At 45.6% G+C, this 20,513-nt stretch overlaps 1 protein-coding gene across 1 annotated transcript in view; it reads left to right on the forward strand.

The window, feature by feature from the left end:
* Nucleotides 1-407: 407 nt before the first annotated feature.
* Nucleotides 408-20,513, forward strand: part of Dstyk (dual serine/threonine and tyrosine protein kinase) — a 49,117-nt gene continuing 29,011 nt past the window's right edge. Inside the window, 2 exon segments of the mRNA XM_052736902.1 lie at nt 408-877; nt 17,013-17,401. Of these exon segments, the coding sequence (XP_052592862.1) occupies nt 613-877; nt 17,013-17,401 (654 nt within the window). The 5' untranslated portion in view covers nt 408-612.

Raw genomic sequence — 20,513 nt, forward strand, 5'->3', positions numbered from 1 at the left:
CTTCCACATCTAGAGCAGGAAAAAAGAAAACGTAGACTGTCACACAAACAGGAAAGTTTTCACTATTCCCAGGGTATTTTCAATCAATTCTCTAGTATCCGTTGTGTCCATCTGGGGTAACCATAGAGATATTCTGGCCTCAGTCTTATTTCCTCTTTCGACTATTTAAATCTTTCGCCTCGATTTGAGGTACCCCATTTCTACCGGCGTTCGGACTCCGCTGGTTTTGCCTTTCCCTGGGGACTTGTGTACAGAGCAAGAACACGTTTGAAACGAAACGAGTGTAAGCCCAGGGATCGGTCCGGTCCTCCTGCTCCCGCGCTTTCCCGTGGGCGTTGTGACATTCCACCCTGTCCAGACTACAAGTCCCAGGAGCCCGCGCAACGACGGTGTCTCGGTGAGCGCTTCCCTCGCTCCGCGGGGGAGCGGAGAAAGGTTCTGACCAGTGCCCGGCGCCCTGGCTGCTCTGCCGCGGCAGTGACGAGGCTGGAGGCCCGGCGGAACGCCGGCAGGGGCGTTGGGAGGCGGATTCCGCCTCCCCTGAGCGCTAGGGGGCGGGAAGAGGGGGCCGGGCCAGCGGCGCAGCTAGCCGCCGAGACAGCGGGCTGAGCGATGGAGGCCGACGGGCTGCCGTGGGCCGGCGAGTCCGTTTCGGGCCCCGGCCCGGGAGGCGGCGGAATGATCCGCGATCTGTGCCGGGGCTTCGGCCGCTACCGCCGCTACCTGGGACGGCTGCGGCAGAACCTGCGAGAGACCCAGAAGTTCTTCCGCGACATCAAATGCTCCCACAGCCACAGTTGTCCCTCCTCCCCCGCGGGCGGCGGCGCGGCCGAGCTTGGCCCTGCCGGCGACGTCGCCGAAGCCCCGCTGCCAGCGGGTAAGGAGGACAGGCCCGAAGGAGAGAGGAAAATTGGAGGGTGGCACCTCTGTCAGCCAAACAACCCCGGGAGGAGGCCGCCCGTGGGAGTGGGCCGCGGGGGCGGCGCGGGGCCTGGGCCGCGGGGATCTGAGATGAGGTGGGAGGACATCCCTGGGGAGAGGTGGCGAGGGCTCGGGACCGGGAGGCAGAACCCGAAAAGGCTAAGCGAGGAGTGGGAAAGTTGCTTTGAGTTGGGGGTGCGCAGTTTGGGGGCCGAGTCCTCCCAGTTAGGCATCAAGTTGGGTGTTCCTGGAGTCCCTGGACGCCTTGGGACTGCACTGGCATGTGTGTGCGCGCGCGGGGGTTTGGGTGTGTAAAATGATTGTAATCCAATCAAGAGGCAGCCCTGTGAGATGCCCTCTAAATAGGATTTGGAGTCGCCAAAGAAAAAGATACCGTAAAGGTGCCAGCAATTAACTGGCCAGAGATGTTACTTGGGCTTATGGTGAAAGAGTTAAGGAAGATTTTTTGTTGTTGTTGGGGGTGGAGTGGGGCGGTCCTGAGCCCTTAAAGAACTTGCCCTTCTTGATTTTTTTTTTTTTTCTGGGATGTGTCAGAGGTCCCAAATCACTTTAAATACTGCAAGATCTTTGATCCTCCTTGCTTGCTTTTAAACTGCAGTTGGAGGGAAACTGGAGGGTTTAGCCGCTGTGTCTCCTCAGGAAGTTGATGGAAAGGAGAAGCCACTGGCATTCCATATGGATGTGTTTGGGGGACAACATAACAGCAGATATGTCCTTGGTTTTTATTTAGTGATTCTCAAGCTGCAATGTGGGTTAAAATAACCTCAGGACTGTATTAAAAAAATGCCATGTCCCAGGCTCTGTCTCACGGATTCTTGTTGTGTAACCTTGGTAGGTGGGTCTTAAGAGTCTAATTAGCAGTCAGAGATGCTGGGATCTGATACAGGTGTTTTATTAACACTTTCAGAAATACGAATTTAGATGCTGGTGACAAGTTTGGACTTAAGGTGAACTTGTGAATTGAACCCTACACTCATATTAGATGTATGTTTAATATCTTAAATTTGTCTGAGACTCCGGAAGAGGGGATTTAAAGATGTGCTGGTAAGTTCTGATAGAGTCTTCAATGATGCTGTTCCATTGCCCAGGATAGCAATTTAAACAGTCCTTGTTTTGGGCCAGCAAGATAGCTCAGCCAGTAAATGTACCTGCTGCCAAGTTGATCAGGAGAGAACCTGCTCTTGAAAGTTGACCTTGACCACACCACACCACACACACACACACACACACACACACACACACACACACACACACACACACACACCCTGAATATATATATGTATTTTTATTTATTTATTTATTTATTTTTGGTTTTTGAAATAGGGTGTCTCTGTGTAGCCCTGGCTGTCTTGGAACTCTTGCTGTCGACCAGGCTGGCCTTGAACTCACAGGGATTCAACCTGCTTCTGCCTCCCAAGTTCTGGGATCAAAGGCATGAAATGCCACCACTGCCTGGCTGAATATATGTATTTTTAAAAGATCTTTTTTTTTCTTCTTGTCAATTTTTTTTTGGGGGGGAGGGTTGAGACAGGGTATCTCTGTGTATGTATTTTTATTTATTTATTTATTTTTGGTTTTTTGAAATAGGGTGTCTCTTTGTAGACTCTCCTGGAACTCACTCTGTAGACCAGGCTCGCTTTGAACTCACAGAGATTCGCCTGTCTCTGCTTCCTGAGTGTTGGGATTAAAGGCATGTGCCGCCGCGGCCAGGAGAAAGATCTTACTTACCTCTGGAGATAGAGAGCTCTAGGGTGATCTCTACCTCTTCTGGTAGCTTTTGACACACCCAGAGACTTGCTGTCTAGAAGAGGATATGCCCGCCATGCTTTGCAGCAGCCTCCTCCATCCCAAGACCCTCCTGTAGCTTTGCTTTAAAAGCTCTCTGGTGCTGCTCTGACTTTAAAATGACTGTCTCAGAGTTACTCCTTAAAAAAATAATCAGAATGGATTTGACTTAGATGGAGATTTTCAAATTTTCAAGCATCTTGGTTGGCCTTTGTTTTCTTTAAAGACAAACCTAAGACATACAAAAACACCTTTGTATTCTTGCTTAATTGGCTTTTCTGATTGACTGCATCGTGATCTAATTTTTGCATACTTAAGCTTTTTTTTTACCCTTTGGAATGTGCCCATCTCAATAAAATGCCAGGAGGGCACAGATGACAGGGTGGGGACCAGTTTGATTTTGTTCCATACCATGCTTCCCAGTCATCCGGGAGGGTTCTATGTTTGGGGGTGCGACTGCACCAGAGTTTCCAGTATCTCTTTCTGTGTCTAGTTGAAGGATGCTGTTGTCCTGGTTATTTTGGTTATTTTGTTAGAGAGTAGAACTACTCCGTAAAGGACAATTAGCTCCTTGACAGTTAGGTCAGAGTCACTGGGAGGTGTCTCAACTTTCTTTTGTGAGTGTTGGTTTCTGATTAATAGGGACTCAGAACATGGAGGAAAGGGGCACTCAGTTCTTAACCTAACAAGCCCTTCTTGGTTTAACGCAGTGTGATATTTGAGCAACTGAAGATCTGGAAATAGCTATATTTTGGAGTTGTTGGACTAAAAAGATGGCAACAATAATAGAGCATTTTAAAATATTTCTTTGCATACTATTTGGCATAACACATAACACCATTTTTTAAAACTTTCACTTTCAACCCTAGAGACCTAGGAAGAACCCCAAAATAGCACTTCTCTTTTATTTTTGGTAGGTATGTATTCACTCAAGTTGGTGTATAGAACATAAATAGCTCCAGGATTTTACAAGTTAAGTGTGAGCAGGAGGCCAGGCAGGGTAGGAGGGGTGTCTGTGATCTCAGCCCTGGGGGCAATTAGAAGGATCACTGTCAGGAGGGTCTCTGTTAAATTCAGGGCCAGCCTAGGCCTCATAGGGATTTCCAGACTTGCCAGGTTTACTTAGCAAAACCCTGTCTCACACTGCTCCTCCCCCTCAAAAGAAAAGAAGAAAGGAAAAGAAGTAGTAGATGGAATTAGGCATGGCAGCCCATGCCAGCCACTCCAGTGCTCAGGAGCCTGAGATGGGAGGACTGAGAGTTCTGGGTCAGCCTGGGCTGTGGCGTGGTGGTGGTGGGCACAGTATAGATTAAATAGAGCTCTTAAGATGTTGTGGCTTTGAGGAGCTTTTGCTTGTACAAAGAAAACTGAGCTGTAAAAGAAGGTTCATTGAGTGCGTTCCCCCACTGTTCAAGTTGTCTCATGTAGCCATGCGGGAGAGACCCCTCGACCTGTTGGGGTTTTTTGTTATTTGTCTTTTCTTCTCCTCTGCTAGAGCATTCAGAAGCAGTGAGATAAAGGCTTTGAACCCTTTGTAGGCCAGGCAGGGGAGAACATTACCAAATAGGAGAAGGAAAAACATTTGTCTTATTTTATGATCCAGTGCAGGGCCTGGTTATTGCAGTTCTTCTTAAAGCGCTCCATTTTAAGAAGCTGGAGTGACTCATATATGCCTGGTTGGAAGGCTGTCATTTGTGTTGCCTCCCTTTGTCTTAACTGATCATAACTGTGTTGTGTCACAGCTTCCTCATCTGGAGATGGGGGTTGTCGTCCTTACCTCTAGGATTGTTGGGAGTTAGTATTGCATGTTTAGAGCAGCTCTGCTGAGGGGCTGGTAAGTAGCAGCTGCCATTTGTTCTTGATACAGTCTCCCCGTGTTCGTCCGTCCGGGCTGCTCTTAAGCTCTGTTCAAGGGATCCCTCTGCCTCTGCATCTCAAGTGCTAGGATTACACGTACACACCCAGGCCCGCAGTAGCCATTATTAGATAGATATGTGAGGGCCTGGGATGTGCTGGTCAGTATGTTATACATGGGAGTTAAAGAGTCAAGTCAAGAAAGTTGCCTTGCCTTAGGTGAGTGGATACCAGTCCCCTCACTCTCCCTCCTTTTCTTCTTTCAATAGAGTCTCAAGATGTAGGTCAGGCTGGCCTCAAACCTGTACCCTGCCTCACCTCCTGAGTGCAGAGACTGTAGGTGTGCAGCCCGACTTTGGCTTACACTTGTAAGAAAAACTAATGATAACTGTTATTATTGCAGAGCACCTATTTTCATACGTTGGGTGATGGGAAAGAAGCTGGAGGCCTGAACTTGGTCCTCTGCAGAGGTCTAATCTCACCTCGAACTTACACACATGTAACACGTAAACTGCAAACAGGGAGGTCGAGTGGCTAGATTATAGGCCTTTGGAAATGAATTTTAATTCTTGGGGTTTTAATAGCTGTTTGCTTTTTGCTGTTCACTAGATGTGTCTCTCGGCACTCTTGGGCCTCTTTTGGTCACTCGTAGAATTTCAGAAGCCAGGCACTAACACTTACTGAAAACGGACTTCGTCCTGGAAATCTGCAGCACAGAGTGTAGTCAGCAATGGTACTGTGGCTGGGAGCTGAGCACTTGGAAGGCAGGAGGATCTGGGCTTCAGGATCAGTCTGAGCTATATACAGAGTTCCAGGCTCGCCTGGGCTTCATAGTGAGACCCTGTCTCAAAATCCAAACCAGCAAACAAAAAAGGATCCTTCCTGTCTCACTGAGGTGGGAGTGATAATGCTCACCATACATCGTTGTGACACTTAGAGACGGTGGACACTACAGCTCACGTTTAGGTATTAATAGCTGTGGCTCTTGCCTGTGGTGGGGTGTGGTGAACGCTGGATTAGCAAGGGGGAGCATGGGCTTGGAGGGAGGGGAGAGTAAGACAGAAAGGTGTACGGAAGGACAAAACGGCGCTGTACTGGAGCCAGGTCTCCAGGCTCCAGGTCCAGTCTGCTTCCATGGCTCCTGTGCTTCCCTGACTGGCATAGGAGTACAAGTGCACTCTTCCTAGAGACTGTTAATATGAGTCCTACTGTGGAACCGTGGTTTACCGTAGTAGGAGACCTTATCCCACTCAGTAAAGAAAATGTGACACACCCTCCTCAGGCCCCTTACCTGGTTCCTGTTCCCTGAGGCTCAGGGCTTTAGGGACCACCTTTGCTGATCAGAACCTCACTAGGAAATGGCCTCTTGGAGCACAATAGCCTTTGCACCCTTTCCTTTTCAGTCTGTCTCCCATCTCTCTTAAACTCCTAGGCGTGTGTGATCCTGCTACTTCAGCCTCCTGAGTAGCTGGCACTATAGACATGTGCCACTGTGTCTAGTTGAGCTGAAGTCAGAGTCCAGGCCCTATCCAAAATAACTGTTTTCATGTCCCAAAGAATGATTTTCTCGCAGTACTAACTAGACCAGAGTGCCATCAAGGTGTGAGAAGTGAGTTCTCAATGTTCATGCACTCAGCAGCTCTTTATGTAAGTCATTCTACCCGGGGACCTGAGATGCGCCATTCCAGAATTGCAGTTAGGAAAGGAAGCTTAGCATTTCATCAGGCCCCAGTGAAGGGTGTCTACAGATTGGTTCCCTCCTTAACCATCACCTGTCTTTGAAGAGATGGAGAATGATGGGATGAAGGACATATAAAACTGAAGACCTAAGCAGGGCATGGTGGTGCACAACTTTAATCCCAGCACTCAGGAGGCCGAGGCAGATGGATCTCTGTGCGTTCGAGGCCAGCCTGGTCTACATAGAATACTTCAGAACAGCCATGACTATGCAGAGACCTGTCTGAAAAACAAAACAAAACAAACAAAAGACTGAAGACCTGAATTCAAGCCCCAGAATCCATATGGTAGAAGGAAAGAACCAATTCTTCCTGTAAGTTGTCCTCTGACCTCTACAGGTGTGTGTGTGATGCATATATGTTTTTACACACACACACACACACACACACACACACACACACACACACACACACTAAAAATACTGTATTGGGGCTGGAGAGATGGCTCAGAGGTTAAGAGCACTCACTGGTTGCTTTTCCAGAGGTCCTGAGTTCAATTCCCAGCACCCATATGGTGGCTAACAATCATCTGTAGTGAGATCTGACACCCTCTTCTAAATAAATAAATAAATCTTAAAAAAATATACTGTATTGAAACCAGGCAGTGGTGGCACACGCCTTTAATTCCAGCACTTTGGGAGGCAGAGGCAGGTGGATCTCTGTGAGTTCGAGACCAGCCTGGTCTACAGAGTGAGTTCCAGGACAGGCTCTAAAGCTACACAGAGAAACCCTGTCTCAAAAAACCAAATAAATAAATAAATAAATAAATAAATAAATAAATAAAATACTGTATTGATAAAGAGTTGAGGGGTAAGTTGAGTTAGGTAAGCTCTCTCTACCATGTCTCAGTGGTAGAGAGAGCTTACCTAACTGCAAGGCCCAGAATCTCATCTCCATTTCTGCTAAAAGAAACAACAAACTTTAAAAAGGAGTTGTTAAAAGCATATTTTAGATATGCTTAAATATGTTTAAAAAGCATATTCTGTATGCTTTGTGAGTAGTGATGATTGCCCTGTTTGTGTGGTTCGTTTCGAATGTATCCCATCCCATTACCATTAGTGATCCACCCATCTTTGCCTTTCTTAGAGGAAGATGTGATGCTCCTATGGAAAGGTGGGTTCCCCCCCCCCACACACACACACAAGAGTTGCAAGATCCAAGGTGAATTTACCCTGCACGTAGGAAAATAGCCTCTATGTGGTACAGAGAATCAGTAATATAATGTGGGTGTGTGGAAGGTGCACTTTTCTTTCTTACCTCCCAGGACTTTGGCTGGGTCCCTTGTGGGGATGCCCAGTCTCAGGTCAGTCCCTTTCTGGGCTTCAGGATTCAGTTCTTTGGTGGTTTGGGATCTTGGAACTTGAGAGCTGACAGAGAACATGTGAGTGGTGATAGGGACATGAGCACTCTTGCTTTGAGCTGTATAGATCAGGGTTTCTGTGAAAGCCCCTTATGTATGTTCCTCTCAAGTCCAGACCAGAGCCCTGAAGGAAAGCCAGCCACAGCATGGGGACCTGTTGACAACCTCCTCTCCCCATCTGAAGTGCCAATCTTATGCCCTGTATTTTTGCCCTCTTCTGGGTAATGTGAATGGTGTGGATGTATTCCCCAGCTCGGTGCCGTGTGGCTGTGGGAACCTTTGGACCAGGCTCACTTTGGAATTACGCTTCTGTTCCCTGGGGCACTGTTCTCTGGGCAGGAAGCTGGAAGCAGGATCTCAGAACTGTTTTGCTTTTCACATGTCTAGCTAATTGATGCGTCAGAATTGTTCTGAAGAATAATGTCTTGGTTATGTATTCATAAAAGCCTTTGAGTTTTAAAATACATTTCTTTTTTAAAGTGCCTTTTATCTCTTTACTTGGATGGATGTAAAGTATCTAAATTTAGATTAATCAGATTAAGAACTTTAATGCATTATTTATGTCAGATTGGCTTCTCTTTGGTGGCTTTCACCCTTTCTACTCCAGATAGTGAGGAGAGAAGTTCACAAGATTCCCTGCATCTCTCTCTTCTCCTCTCTTTTCTCTCATCTCTTTCCCCCTGTTCCTCTGTTTTTCTCTCCCCACCTTTCTAACCAGACTTTGCAGGGCCCTGAAGGGGCTAGGTTACAAGACTAGTTTCTATGAAAACCCTTTCTATTCCTATTAGAGAGACCATAGCTGAGCTGTTACAGAGTTTACTTCTTAGGAATATTCTGTAGAACAGACTTTAGCTTTGAAATTGTGAAGACAGGTAAGTTCAAGGAAGGATGTGGAGAAGAACAGCCTGAGCAAAGTCATTCTTGGTTTTTAGCATACAAGGCCCCTTTAGAGAAAGTGATTTCACTTTCTCTTGGAAGAACAGCTGACCTGGTCTCTTGTGCTTTTTCCACGGAGAGAGAGAATTCCTACCAGCCTAACCTGGAAAAGCAGTCTTCTTAGTATAGACTAAAACTATTTTAGGGTGGGAAGGAGGATGCCTGTACTCTTTGGATGTGCTGATGTTTCCTCTACTCCTGGGTGAACAGGAAGGGTCACTTGCAGGCACTGGAAGGTCAAGCTTCTCTGCTGGCTTCTTCAGTAATGAACTTATAGGTAGATCTGCTGGAGTACTGCTGCCTCAGCTTGTGGAGCTGGATTCTAAATTTCATTCTGAACTACTTAGATTAGAGTCCTGAAGGCACCCTCTTCCCCCAAGAGGGAGCAGTAAACCAGAGGAAGAACCAAGATTCGTGCAGGGCAGCAGTGAGGACAAGGAAGGAACTGTTATTAAGTTGTTTATAAATACACTGAATCCTGTTGTTACTGTAGTTGACATTTTTTCCCTGTAGGGTCAAAGTATGTCCCTTGGTCTCTCTATTTCCTGGGATCTAGAGCTATGTCTTTACTGGATGTCCTTTTGGGTCATTAAAGTATTTTGAAATAATTTCAGAGACACACGAACACTTTCAGAAGCATGAAAAGAGCTCGTGTATTTGCTCATATAGCTGTTAGCATCTCCCAGTTGACCCCTGTCCCCCATGTTATGTCTCATCTTTTGGAAGCCTTTAAGAGCAAGATGCAGACAGGTTGTCTCATCTCTAAACACTCCAGTGTGCAGTTCCCCAGACAAGGACATGATTCCACATATCATCATGCAGCTCTCCGAATCAGGAAGTCAGTATGGATTCACTGCCATCCAGTCTTTGGCCACATTCGAGCTTGCTGACTATCCCGACACATGTCCCCGGCATTTCCCTTGAACGCATGTTGCATTTGGTTGTCACACCTCTTCAGACTCGCTTAGGAGCAGTTTCCTTGACCTTTCCTTGACATCTGTATCTGTGCCAAGTTACAAGAACAGTCCTTACCTTGTGTAGAATGACCAATCTGGACCCACATGTCATTGTGATGACTAGACTCAGTCATGGAGAAAAATGACATTCCCATGCCACCTGACAGAGCACAGGCTGCCCTGCCTGACTGGAGGCGTTAAGTGATCACTAGGTGGGTGTCCTCTAGCTAGCTCCACTTTAACCTCACCATTTCTCCCTTTGCTCCTGCTCAGTCTCTTATGCGAATGTGTTCTCAGATTGAACCGATAGCTTGTGCCTCAAAACCCTTTTCCTCTAGACCAGTGGTTCTCAACCTATGTATGGGTCTTGGCCTCATTGGGGTGGGAGTTTAATAACCCTTTCACAGGGGTCTCTGAAGACTGTTGGAAAACACAGATATTTATATTATGGTTCATAACAGTAGCAGAATTATAGTTATGAAGTAGCAATGAAATAATTTTATGGTTGGGGGTCACCCACATCATGAGGAACTGTACTAAAGGGCCGCAGCATCAGGAAGGCCGGGAACTGCTGCTCTAGAGTAGCATCTAGAATAGCATCCACTGATGGCCTTCACTGCTCAGTGGTAGTTTTTATAGCCATCATTCTTTCTGTCTTTCCTGTTGCTATTCTAAAGAGAGCTTGCTTTATTTATATCAGTGTGGACTTGGATTTGGGGATTTTTTTGAGTGGGTCATAACTTTTAGTATTTTTTTTATGATTAAATTATCCTGTTTGGTTAGTGAGACCCCTTTTAGTCTGGTTCCAGTGTCCTTTGGTATGTTCTCACATTTGAGTCATTCCTAATGGTTAATCTGCTTCCTTACAGATGGCAGAACTTGAGTGTGATGCATAGGCCTGGCTTCCTTCGAGGAATGGCTTCCATTTCTGCATCCCATAATGACCCAGCTCAGCTGCCTGTTGTGTTTCTGTTCCCTGTGCACCGTGATGGTGCCAGGAGCACTTTCACTCAGGAAGGAACTGTTGGCAGGCTGCTGAATGTCTTCATCTTTTCACACGGCTCTGGGGTACCAGCTTCTAGGGAGGTCTCCCTTCTTTCTCCAGTCCAGGACAACCTCTATGATTTTTAAAATATGGAGGTCTTCCCAGGGCTACCACACAGAATAACTTTAGCCATACTCCATTGTAGTAGAATATTATTTTAAGGTGTGTTACTTTTGTTTATGTTGCATTTGTTTAAGTCTGTGAAGCTGTGTTACTGTGCCTGTGTAAAACACCTGATGGTCTAATAAAGAGCTGAACGGCCAATAGTAAGGCAGGAGAAAGGATAGGTGGGGTTGGCAGGCAGAGAGAATGTATAGAGGGAAAAATCTGGGAAGAGAAGGAGCCGGAGAAGGGGAGGGCATCAGGGACCAGCCACCCAGCTACACAACCAACAAGCCATGGAGTAAGAGTAAGATTTACAGAAGTAAATGGGAAAAGCCCAGAGGCAAAAGGTAGACGGGATAATTTAAGATAAGGAAAGCTGGCTAGAAACAAGCCAAGCTAAGGCCATGCATTCATAAGTAACCATCTGTGTGTGATTTTGCCCCAAAAGAGCAAAAACACCACCACTCCATCAGCTGGACTTGAGCTTGCAATAAGAACATGCATTTTCTTAAGTCATGTGTCTCCTGTATCATTCAGAATCTTTTATATTTAGTGGATGCTCAGAGAGTCCTTTGGAAATGGTAAATATGTTTCTTATCTAGAAACTTTTTCTCTAAGCTCATGAGAATTTTGTTCTGAGTTCAATACTTCAAAACTTGTAGAAGAATTGATTGTAGCAGAAGACTGTAGCGTTTCTTTTTCAGCATAGGATTGATCCTTCCCTTTACTCTTGGCACATAGAGCTAAAGTAAAGTAAAATTTCACTACTTATTTTGGAAATGTATGTTTGTGTCACAGTTCCTTTCAGTTAACTATAGAATCCTGTTTTTTTTTATTTGCTTTTAGACAGGACTTAGGGTAGCTTGCCACAAAACATAGTATATAGAGAAGTTAAGTTAAAAATGAGATAAACAAAACCCTGAGGAATGTGGTGGCATACACCTGCAATCCCAACAGTAGGAAGGTAGATGCAGGGGGATTATAAATTTGAAGCTAGCCTAAGCTACAGAATGAGACCCTGCCTCAAACAAACAAAAAGCCAAGAGAAGGAAATGTGCTTGGGCACCAGCTGAATTAAGACTTGAATGAACTCTGAAGTCCTTGTCGGTCACTCTTGAGGTGTAGTTCTTTTTCATCTCCAGGTCGAAACCCAGTCTTCTGTAGCAAAACCAGCTTAACAAGCAAAGCACAGTGATGGATTGGAGTTTTATGTGCTCGGAGCTTCATAAACGATGACCTCCAAATCCAGGGAAAGTGGTCGTCGTGCTCAGGTCTGGTGAAGAAGGGATGGCTGGATAGAATGCACTAGCTGAGGTATAATCTAATAGTGGAGACTGAGTGGGGAGGCCCAGCATGGCCTGTCTGTTCCGTTTCCTGGGCTTCTTCTGTAGCCTTCGTTCCTCTCTGTCTGCAGCAAGACACTGCTGAAATCTAGAGAAGAGAAATGAAGTTAAGTGTGGTGGCCCATCAGTAATCCCAGCACTCACTCAGGGCCAGCCTGTCTCAAAAGAAAAAAGAAAAGGAGTGAATTTCCAGCTTTTATGGCTGGCTTGGGATGGAGGATTTCCAGTTTCCATGTCCACCTTCAGGAACAAAATTCTGAATTCTATGGATTAGTTTGGAGGAGAGTAGAACACTGGCAGGTAGAAGATCAGGAGAGAGACTTTATTTCAGAGCCCTTCCAGACTTTAACTCAAAGTATTCAGTGTGCCAAAATGCCATACTTTTGGCAGTCTATTTTCTGGATCCCAATAAGTTGCAGTAGTATAAAAAGGTAAGGAGCAGAGTCACACTTACTCCAGATAGTGCCATAGGCTGATGTTCCCTTGGCCTTTGCTCACCATGAGTATGGATGACTGATTGGGATGGGAAACAAGCAAGAATGCAAGTGTATGGATCCAAGCCCATCTACCATTTCTGCAAATACAACCCAGTATATCAGTGTATCCTAACAGGGCACTGGTGACATGATATGCCTTCTCTTTTTAGGAGTCTTCAAATCCAGACAGTAATGTATCCTGGCTGATGGGAAGAACGTTGAGAACTTTGTAGAAAGGCACCTATACAGCTCCTTGTAGAGAAGGAATTCCAAAAATATGTAGAATAACTAGTGTTTTTGAGTGTGCAGCAGTCAAAAGTAATTCTGTTTATTTATTTATTGTAAAGATTTACTCCCTTTGACCAGGCATAATGGCTCAGGTCTCTAATCTTAACACACATGGAGGCAGACACCAGTGGATCTTTGTGAGTTCAAGACCAGTCTGGTCCACATAGTGAGTTCCATCCAGGACATCCAGAGCTACATAGACAAGTCTTGGAAAAAATACCTGCCCCACCCCCAGCCAAAAAAAACCACAAAAAACAATTAAAAAAAAAAAAAGGATTTACTTTGTTTCATGTGCATGCTGTGTAAGCCCGGAATGTCAGGTGCCTGCAGAGGCCAGGAGAGAGCTTTGGATCCCTGGCTGGAATTGCAGGAGATTGTGAGTTGTTTGACATGAGGGATGGGAACTGAACTTGGGTCCTCTGGAGGAGTGGGCAGTGCTCTTAACCACTGAGCCATCATCTCTCTGGCCTGTTCGTTTTTTATACCTTATGCCCACGTTGGCTCAGACTCCTGGGCTTGCTGCCTCTGCTTTCCTAGTGCTGGGGTTACAGTGTGAGCCGCCATGCCTGGCAGGTCTCTCTGTTTTCTCTCTGGGCTTTATTCCTCATGGTCTAGAGTAACATTCATAGCGACTGTATCAGTTTGTTTTAAATTGAAGTCCTGTAATTACTAGATTTTGTATATTCAGCCCTGGCTTGGGAAATGGCGTGGTGGGTCATTGCCTAGGGTCACTGCTGAGACCAAGGTACAGCTCTGCATAACTGTTTTAGCTCCTTAGATAAGTGGAGAAACCTGGACTGCTTTTGATTTTTTTAAAGCCTATTTTCTAATTTATAAAGGAGGACAGAAATTATCTGGTAGAATCAGGAACACTGAGATGAGGCAAACAGAGATCAGTGTATAGAAAGGGATCAAAATACTATCTAGAACAAGTAAATACGGTGGCTTCCTCCTTTGTTTGCGCTTCTTCCTCCTAACTTGAAGCCTTTGTCAGAAGGAAGCTCAGTCAAGATAACTCTGTATTTAAGAACAACCACCATGAAGAAAGATGGAGAGAGAAAGCCTTGGCTTGCGTTTAGGACAATCGGATTTGAATTTTCCTGCAGTCAGAGTTGGCAGGGTTAATGTGCGCCAGCTGAGAAGCCCCGCTGTTCCCTTCTGGCAGCCCATATGCAGATACTGCTGTATTAATTACCAAAGGAAACCCGATTAGCTCCCAAGTCCTTTAACTGTCTGCGAGGCACTGCTGCAGCTCAGAGGCAGGTTTCCTCCCTCCCTCCAGTGTCAGACACAGCTTCTCGTCTCTTCTGCAGAGCTTGCTAAGACTGCACTGTAGGTCCTTAGAGCCCTTGGCTAGTCTAGTCATCTTTGATCAGAACTGCTTAATAGTAGTTCAGGAGGAGCTTGCGTAATTAAATTCATGAACAACTTAAAAATAAAAACAGCCAGGCGTGGTGACACACACCTTTAGGAATCAGAGGGTGGATCTCTGAGTTTGAGGCCAGCCTTATCTACTTAGTACCCAAGCTAGCCAGGTCTACATAGTAAGACCCTATCTCAGAATAGCATTGCCAACAACCAGACCAGTTAAAATGAGAATTTAGAACCAGAAAGAGTGTTAAAGATGGTCTAACTCTGTCAGTTCATGAGCAGTGCAAGGATCAGAAAGGGCCAGCAGACTGGCAGGATCAGAAAATCACCTCAGGGCTGTTCCCGTCGCCAGCTGTGCTCCTTGTCACAAAGGTGCCCAGAGAAGGAAGAGCATCCCATCTGCTTTCGACTTCATTTCTCTCGTGCACTTATTCAAATCTTAGGGACATGTTGGGGATGAGTGAAAAAGCTCATGGGAGAAGAAAAGGGCTTGGAGAGTGATACATTGGAAAACGAGAGAACAATGCTCTTGGTAAAGGCCTTCCCGACTCAGTAGGCTGCACATGGAATCCTGGCAGAGTGCCTGGAAATGGGCAACAGAACTGGGCTCCACCTCAGCCCCCTTGCCATTGCACTCGTTTTGGCTGCTTTGACTGGGGCAGCTCGTTTCTGCAGACTGTTTTTGTAGGAGAGATGGAGCCTGGGAAGGTGATGATTTGGGTCAGGTGACTAATGGGGTGTGTCTCTGTGGCTTTGGCTGATGCAGCATGCTTTATTGGCTCTGCTGCTGCTGCTACTTTCAGAGTTGTTGTCCTGAAAGAGGCTGGGGTTTCTTTTCCCACACTGCTAGAGGAGCAGCAGTGGCAGAACTTACTTAGGCAGAACTTACTTACTTTGATTTCCTTACAAACTGCCTTTATGATAGTGGAGTCGAGGCTGCCAGTGGGAACGGTCATTTAGGTGAGACTCTGGGAAGGGCTAGAGAAGAGGAAAACGGGGACATGGAGATGAGAGGGAAGGCAGGCCAGCTGACATCTTCCCTTCAAATCCGGCGGTTCTGTCTTCTTCACAGCTGCTCACTGTGTAACGAGGGAGGAACACTTTAGGAATGGCGGCTCTCTTGAAACGTTCGTCACGACGCTGTGCTTTGCAGATGTAGTAGACTCACTTCTATAGACAAGCTTCCCATCTGATGAATCCTTACACAGAACAAATATGTAATTTTCAGTTATGTCCTTTCACAGTCCTTGTGTTAGTGCTGAGGATGCAGAGAAATAGGAAGGTTCTTCAAGCTTTGATTCCTAGAAACAGTTATTAATAGAAGAACCTCTGCTGTATGGTGTATATTACGGACTATAGTGAACAGAGGGACACAGGACTCAGACTTGCCCATTGTTCTTTGCTGAGTAGTCACACAGACCATTGTTTGTTCCTTCCTGGTTTAGAGTGTAGGCCAGCGATTAGAGCTGTGAGTAACCTGGTGTTGGTCACTCTTGTGCTTCTTAGACAGCTGCCACACAACAGGCACTCGGGAAATGCTTTCTAGACGTTCAGAGAGTAGGTTCCCATTTCTAGTGTTGCTGCTGTAGAGGCTAAGGCCAGGGTGCTGCACTTGTGGCTAGACATGCAACAGAGGACCATAATAAATGCAGAGAGGGACTTGGGGAGGGCAGCCCTCTTGAATCTCTCTGGGGAAGGTGAGGGAGCATGAGGCAGGTACGTTCTGAAGAACTACCTTTTCAGTGAGTCAAGCCTCTTACCTCATGAACAAAACAATTCCACAAGTGGTTTGATATAATAATGTTGTTAGCTGACTAAGGCAAATAGTATCTCAGTGTTACCTACCACCTTAACCTTCAATTATGACGTGTGTGTTTGGCTCAAAGATTGGCTCTCCTGAATCCTAGATGGCTGGAGACCCCACTGCTGAAACAGTTTGAGAATGAGTGAGTTCTTTCTTGAACATTTCAGGAACCAGTTCCATATTCTTTCCCAAGCAGGTTTTTAAGCTTTCTGGTCTGTATAACACTAGGAAATCTGTTTGAGGAAGTGAACCCTTTAGGTTGACGGTGGTATCCACAAAGGAGATTATTTTTGAGATCACATCTCTTAGATTTGCCTAGATTTGATCCTGCTGGGCAGTTCTGTCCCTTTGTCTTACTCATGGTCTTGTCAGCTATCAACAGAAAGAGTGTGAGTTGATTAGGGAGTAGAGATTGCAATTAAACATCCAGTATCTTAAGAAGACTTGGCAGCTGGGGTGCCGTCATCGGCTATCAGGGTGATGAACTGCAAAACACTTTAGAGCTCATGCCATCTTGCAGAGGTTTTTACCTCCCCTCCATTTGTGTGTTTATCAGCATTTAGGCATAAAATAAGTTTAAATGAGGAGCACAAGCTAAAACTGCATAAGGTAGGGATTTAAAAGGGCTGTGTATTCAAGTATTCCACCTTCTGTCAGAAGGAAGGTTTTCATTTTGATACATTTAGATATAGTTTCTGCTTGGACTCAGACCCTAGTTATTGCCATTTAATACTCTTGTGTTTGTGAGGGACTCCTTGGAAGCTGTCCCTCCACTGTATGAAAGAAAGAGGAGGGACTGTCAGATCACTGTCACCTTTCCTTTCCCGTGATGAGCTGGTCAGGTGACTATCTGACGTTTGAAGAACATTTTCTGACTAGTGCGGTACCTCCTTTAACCAAAAGTTTCCTGGAGATTTTCCCTCTAGGACTGTGCTGTTCTAGTTGAGTCTCTCTCTCCTCCCCTCACTTTATCTACTTCTTTTTCCTCCACTCTCCCCATTCCCCAACCAGGCCAGCTGAGCTGCATTTCCTTCCCACCTAAGGAAGAGAAGTATCTCCAGCAGATTGTGGACTGCCTTCCCTGTATATTGATCCTCGGCCAGGACTGTAATGCCAAGTGCCAGCTGTTGAACCTGCTGTTGGGGGTGCAGGTGCTCCCCACCATCAAGCTGGACAGTGACGAGAGCTGTAAGCTTCGGCGTCTCCGCTTCACCTACGGGACTCAGACTCGGGTCAGCCTGGCACTCCCTGGTCAGTATGAACTAGTACACACGCTGGCTGCACACCAGAACAACTGGGAGACCATCCCTGAGGAGGACTTGGAGGTTCAGGAAGACAGCGAGGATGCTGCTCATGTTTTAGCTGAACTGGAGGTGACCATGAACCATGCTCTCCTACAGGTACCAGCCTTCCACGTGTGTCTGTGCCAGCTTCTTCTCTGGCTTTAGAAAAGTAGTCTGGTGCTGTGTATTCTGGGATCTGAAAGGAACATAGACTAGGAGGAATGTAATCCACGAAGCTGATTGGGCGGGAGCAGTTTGGTGCCTGCCTCTGCTCATCATACTGTAGGCTCTGGGGAATGTTTCTATCTGGCAGACAGGAAGGGGTGTGTGATTGTTGCATCTTGACAAGATCTTACAGAGTAGTTATCAAAGTTAAAAGGCCCTTTCTGTTTCTAGAACTGTTTTTAGCCATATCTTTCTAAAGGGACAGTGATATGATGAATAATTAATATTCTTAGTAGAACTGAGACCATGTGAAAAAAATTTATTGCTTTCTCCATAGTGCTAGCTGTTAATTTACTGAGTGGGGCAATTCATTTCCCCAACCTTATAAGGAACCCAGGTTTGATTCAATATAAGGGAACAAAGCATCCCTATCATCTGAAGAATACCTTGGCTGCTTTGTATGTAAACTCCCAAAGAAAGCTTAGGTGCTGTGCCATCTCCTGTGCTATCATGTTGCCTCTCCATCATTCCTGCCTCTGCGCAAGAAGGACTCCTCTTTTTCTGGCCTTCATTTGCTACTAGATGGCTAGGACTAGGCCATGGCTAGACAGAAATAGGGGTTGGGGAAGGATGTGGTGTTGGGGTCAGAGCAGGTAGGATTAGAAGAGCATGATAGTGCTCAAAATGCAGGGTTCTTCACCTCGCATGGCTGTGCTAGACAGGACGGGCTAGTTTGGCCCACTTGGGAGAGTGCCTCTGTCTTTGTTAGTACTTCTCCATCTACTAAGATAAGTACATCTCCATCTTCTAAGATAGTTGGTCTTTCTGTCAGTGACTGTGATCTGTAAAAGAGACAGTCTTCTCATTTCCTTCTACATGTTTCTTTTTTCTTTATGTGCTGGAGTGGGATATTGAACAATCCCCATTTTCTCTCAGTTCAGTTTTAGTGGTGGGCTTCCTCTGTTTTCAGGCACTCTACTGCTGAGCTAGCTACAGAGCAACCCAATTTGATTTAAATTTTTAGGGTTTTATTTGTTTTTATTTATTTACTTAAGTGTGTGTGTGTGTGTGTGTGTGTGTGTGTGTGTGTGTGTGTGTATGTGTGTGTATGTATGTGTGTGTTTAGTGTATGTGTAGAAGCCAGAGCACTATGTCAGGTGCTCATCAATCATGCTACACACACACACACACACACACACATACACACACACACACACACACACACACACACACACACACACACACCCCAAGATTATAATTGAGGAGGGTACTGGAATTACAATACCAGAGCGGCCTTTTCTTTGCATGGTTAAAATGAAGATTATCACTCTTCCTTAGAAGCTCTTTCCTGTGGCTAATGAGATTTCCCTTAAGCAGTTTCTCCAGATTTGCTTTCTTCTCCAGTTCTCTGATGTGGAGCTGGGAGCAGACTCCAAGGATTCTAAGCTTAGCGTCCTGTGATGCTGGGGGCTGTATGGCCTCTGTGGGTTTGGCTACCACTCTCTCTCTCACCACAGGCTTTCATCTGGTGAGTGATCAAGGGTGCTGAACTCACTGCTGGGAGCAGGGCACAGCTACCTGGAGAGTGCTCATGACCGTGAAGAAGATATTTTGTTCAGCTCCAGTTATATTTAGGATCAATGAGTTCATGCTTCTGTTTGATTTGGAGAGGGGGGTGGCAAAGAAAGGAAACATTTAGCTGAAGGAAACCAAAATTGAATTAGGGGAAATGGATGTCCCTTTGAGTTGTCAAGCTATCAAGGCAGAATTTCCCCCTGCCCTCTTATACAATGGTTATTTTTCTAATACTAACGTAAAGTCCTCATAACCTTGCCATTTTCAGCATATTCCAAAATAGACCAACTTATATCAGCTCACACTGCATGGTATTTCCAACTTGTTAGTCTGGCTAATAAACCCTGAGATTCCTGCTTTATACTTTAATAGGAGGAACACTGTTAAGCCATTAGTATTTGAGACTTTCTTTAATGTTCAAATATGGCTTTTTCCCCAGTTGGCAGTACATTTCTAATTCCTCATACAAAGTATTTTATATGCAAAAGTGCTTTCCCCTCCTATCCCCCACTTTCTGGCATCTGCATCTCCCCACCCCTTTTAAAAATCTCCTCTTACAGGGCTAATGGAGCAGTGGTCTGCCTCACACTTGTACAGTCTGGTGGGAGTGGGTGTGTGCGTGCGTGCGTGCGTGCGTGCGTGCGTGCGTGCGTTTCTTTTGTAAAGATTCGATTTGCTCAGCCTGAGAGGATTCCCTCAGCCTCAGCAGTGCTTCCTTTACTGTGGCCGTTACATAATTTCAGTTGCTCTGAGGTTGTTGTTCTTCCTCTTTTTCTCCTCCCCTCCTCCTGTTCTCCACCCTCCTCCTCATCCTCTTCCTCTCCTCCATCATCATCATCACATCATCATTGACATAAATGTTACTTATTTTGCACAAGCTGGACTCAAACTTAAAATTCTGCCTTAGCCTACCACATGCAGGGACTCCAAATATGATCCATCACAGCCAGCTGTGTTGTTCTGCCCTAATCAGTAGCCTGTTTATCCTGACAGGTGCTTCTTGGCCCTTTGGGAAATGTACATGTCACCTGCAACTAGCCTGCCACACAGCTGGCTGGTTATTGGCTCATAATGATCCTGGTGAGGTATTTCAGAGAACAGAGGAAGACTAATATTTCCAGACAAGGTCTTACTTATTTATTTGGCAAATATTTTTAATTAACCAGTTACAGTGATGATTTTTCTCTTTATAACGTCAACTAGATATCAGTGGGAATAACTTGTTTTTAATATATATACTGATTTTTTTTTTTTTTTTTTTTTTTTTTTTTTTTTTTTTTTTTTTTGGTTTTTTCGAGACAGGGTTTCTCTGTGTAGCTTTGCGCCTTTCCTGGAACTCGCTTTGTAGACCAGGCTGGCCTCGAACTCACAGAGATCCGCCTGCCTCTGCCTCCCGAGTGCTGGGATTAAAGGCGTGCGCCACCACCGCCCGGCATATACTGATTTTTAGTTATATTTTAGCAGTCAGTGCTTTCAAAATCCGGTCCCA

The sequence above is a fragment of the Peromyscus californicus genome, unplaced genomic scaffold (genome assembly GCF_007827085.1).
Source record: "Peromyscus californicus insignis strain IS unplaced genomic scaffold, ASM782708v3 Scaffold_14__1_contigs__length_90479793_seg_2, whole genome shotgun sequence".
Lineage (NCBI taxonomy): Eukaryota > Metazoa > Chordata > Mammalia > Rodentia > Cricetidae > Peromyscus > Peromyscus californicus.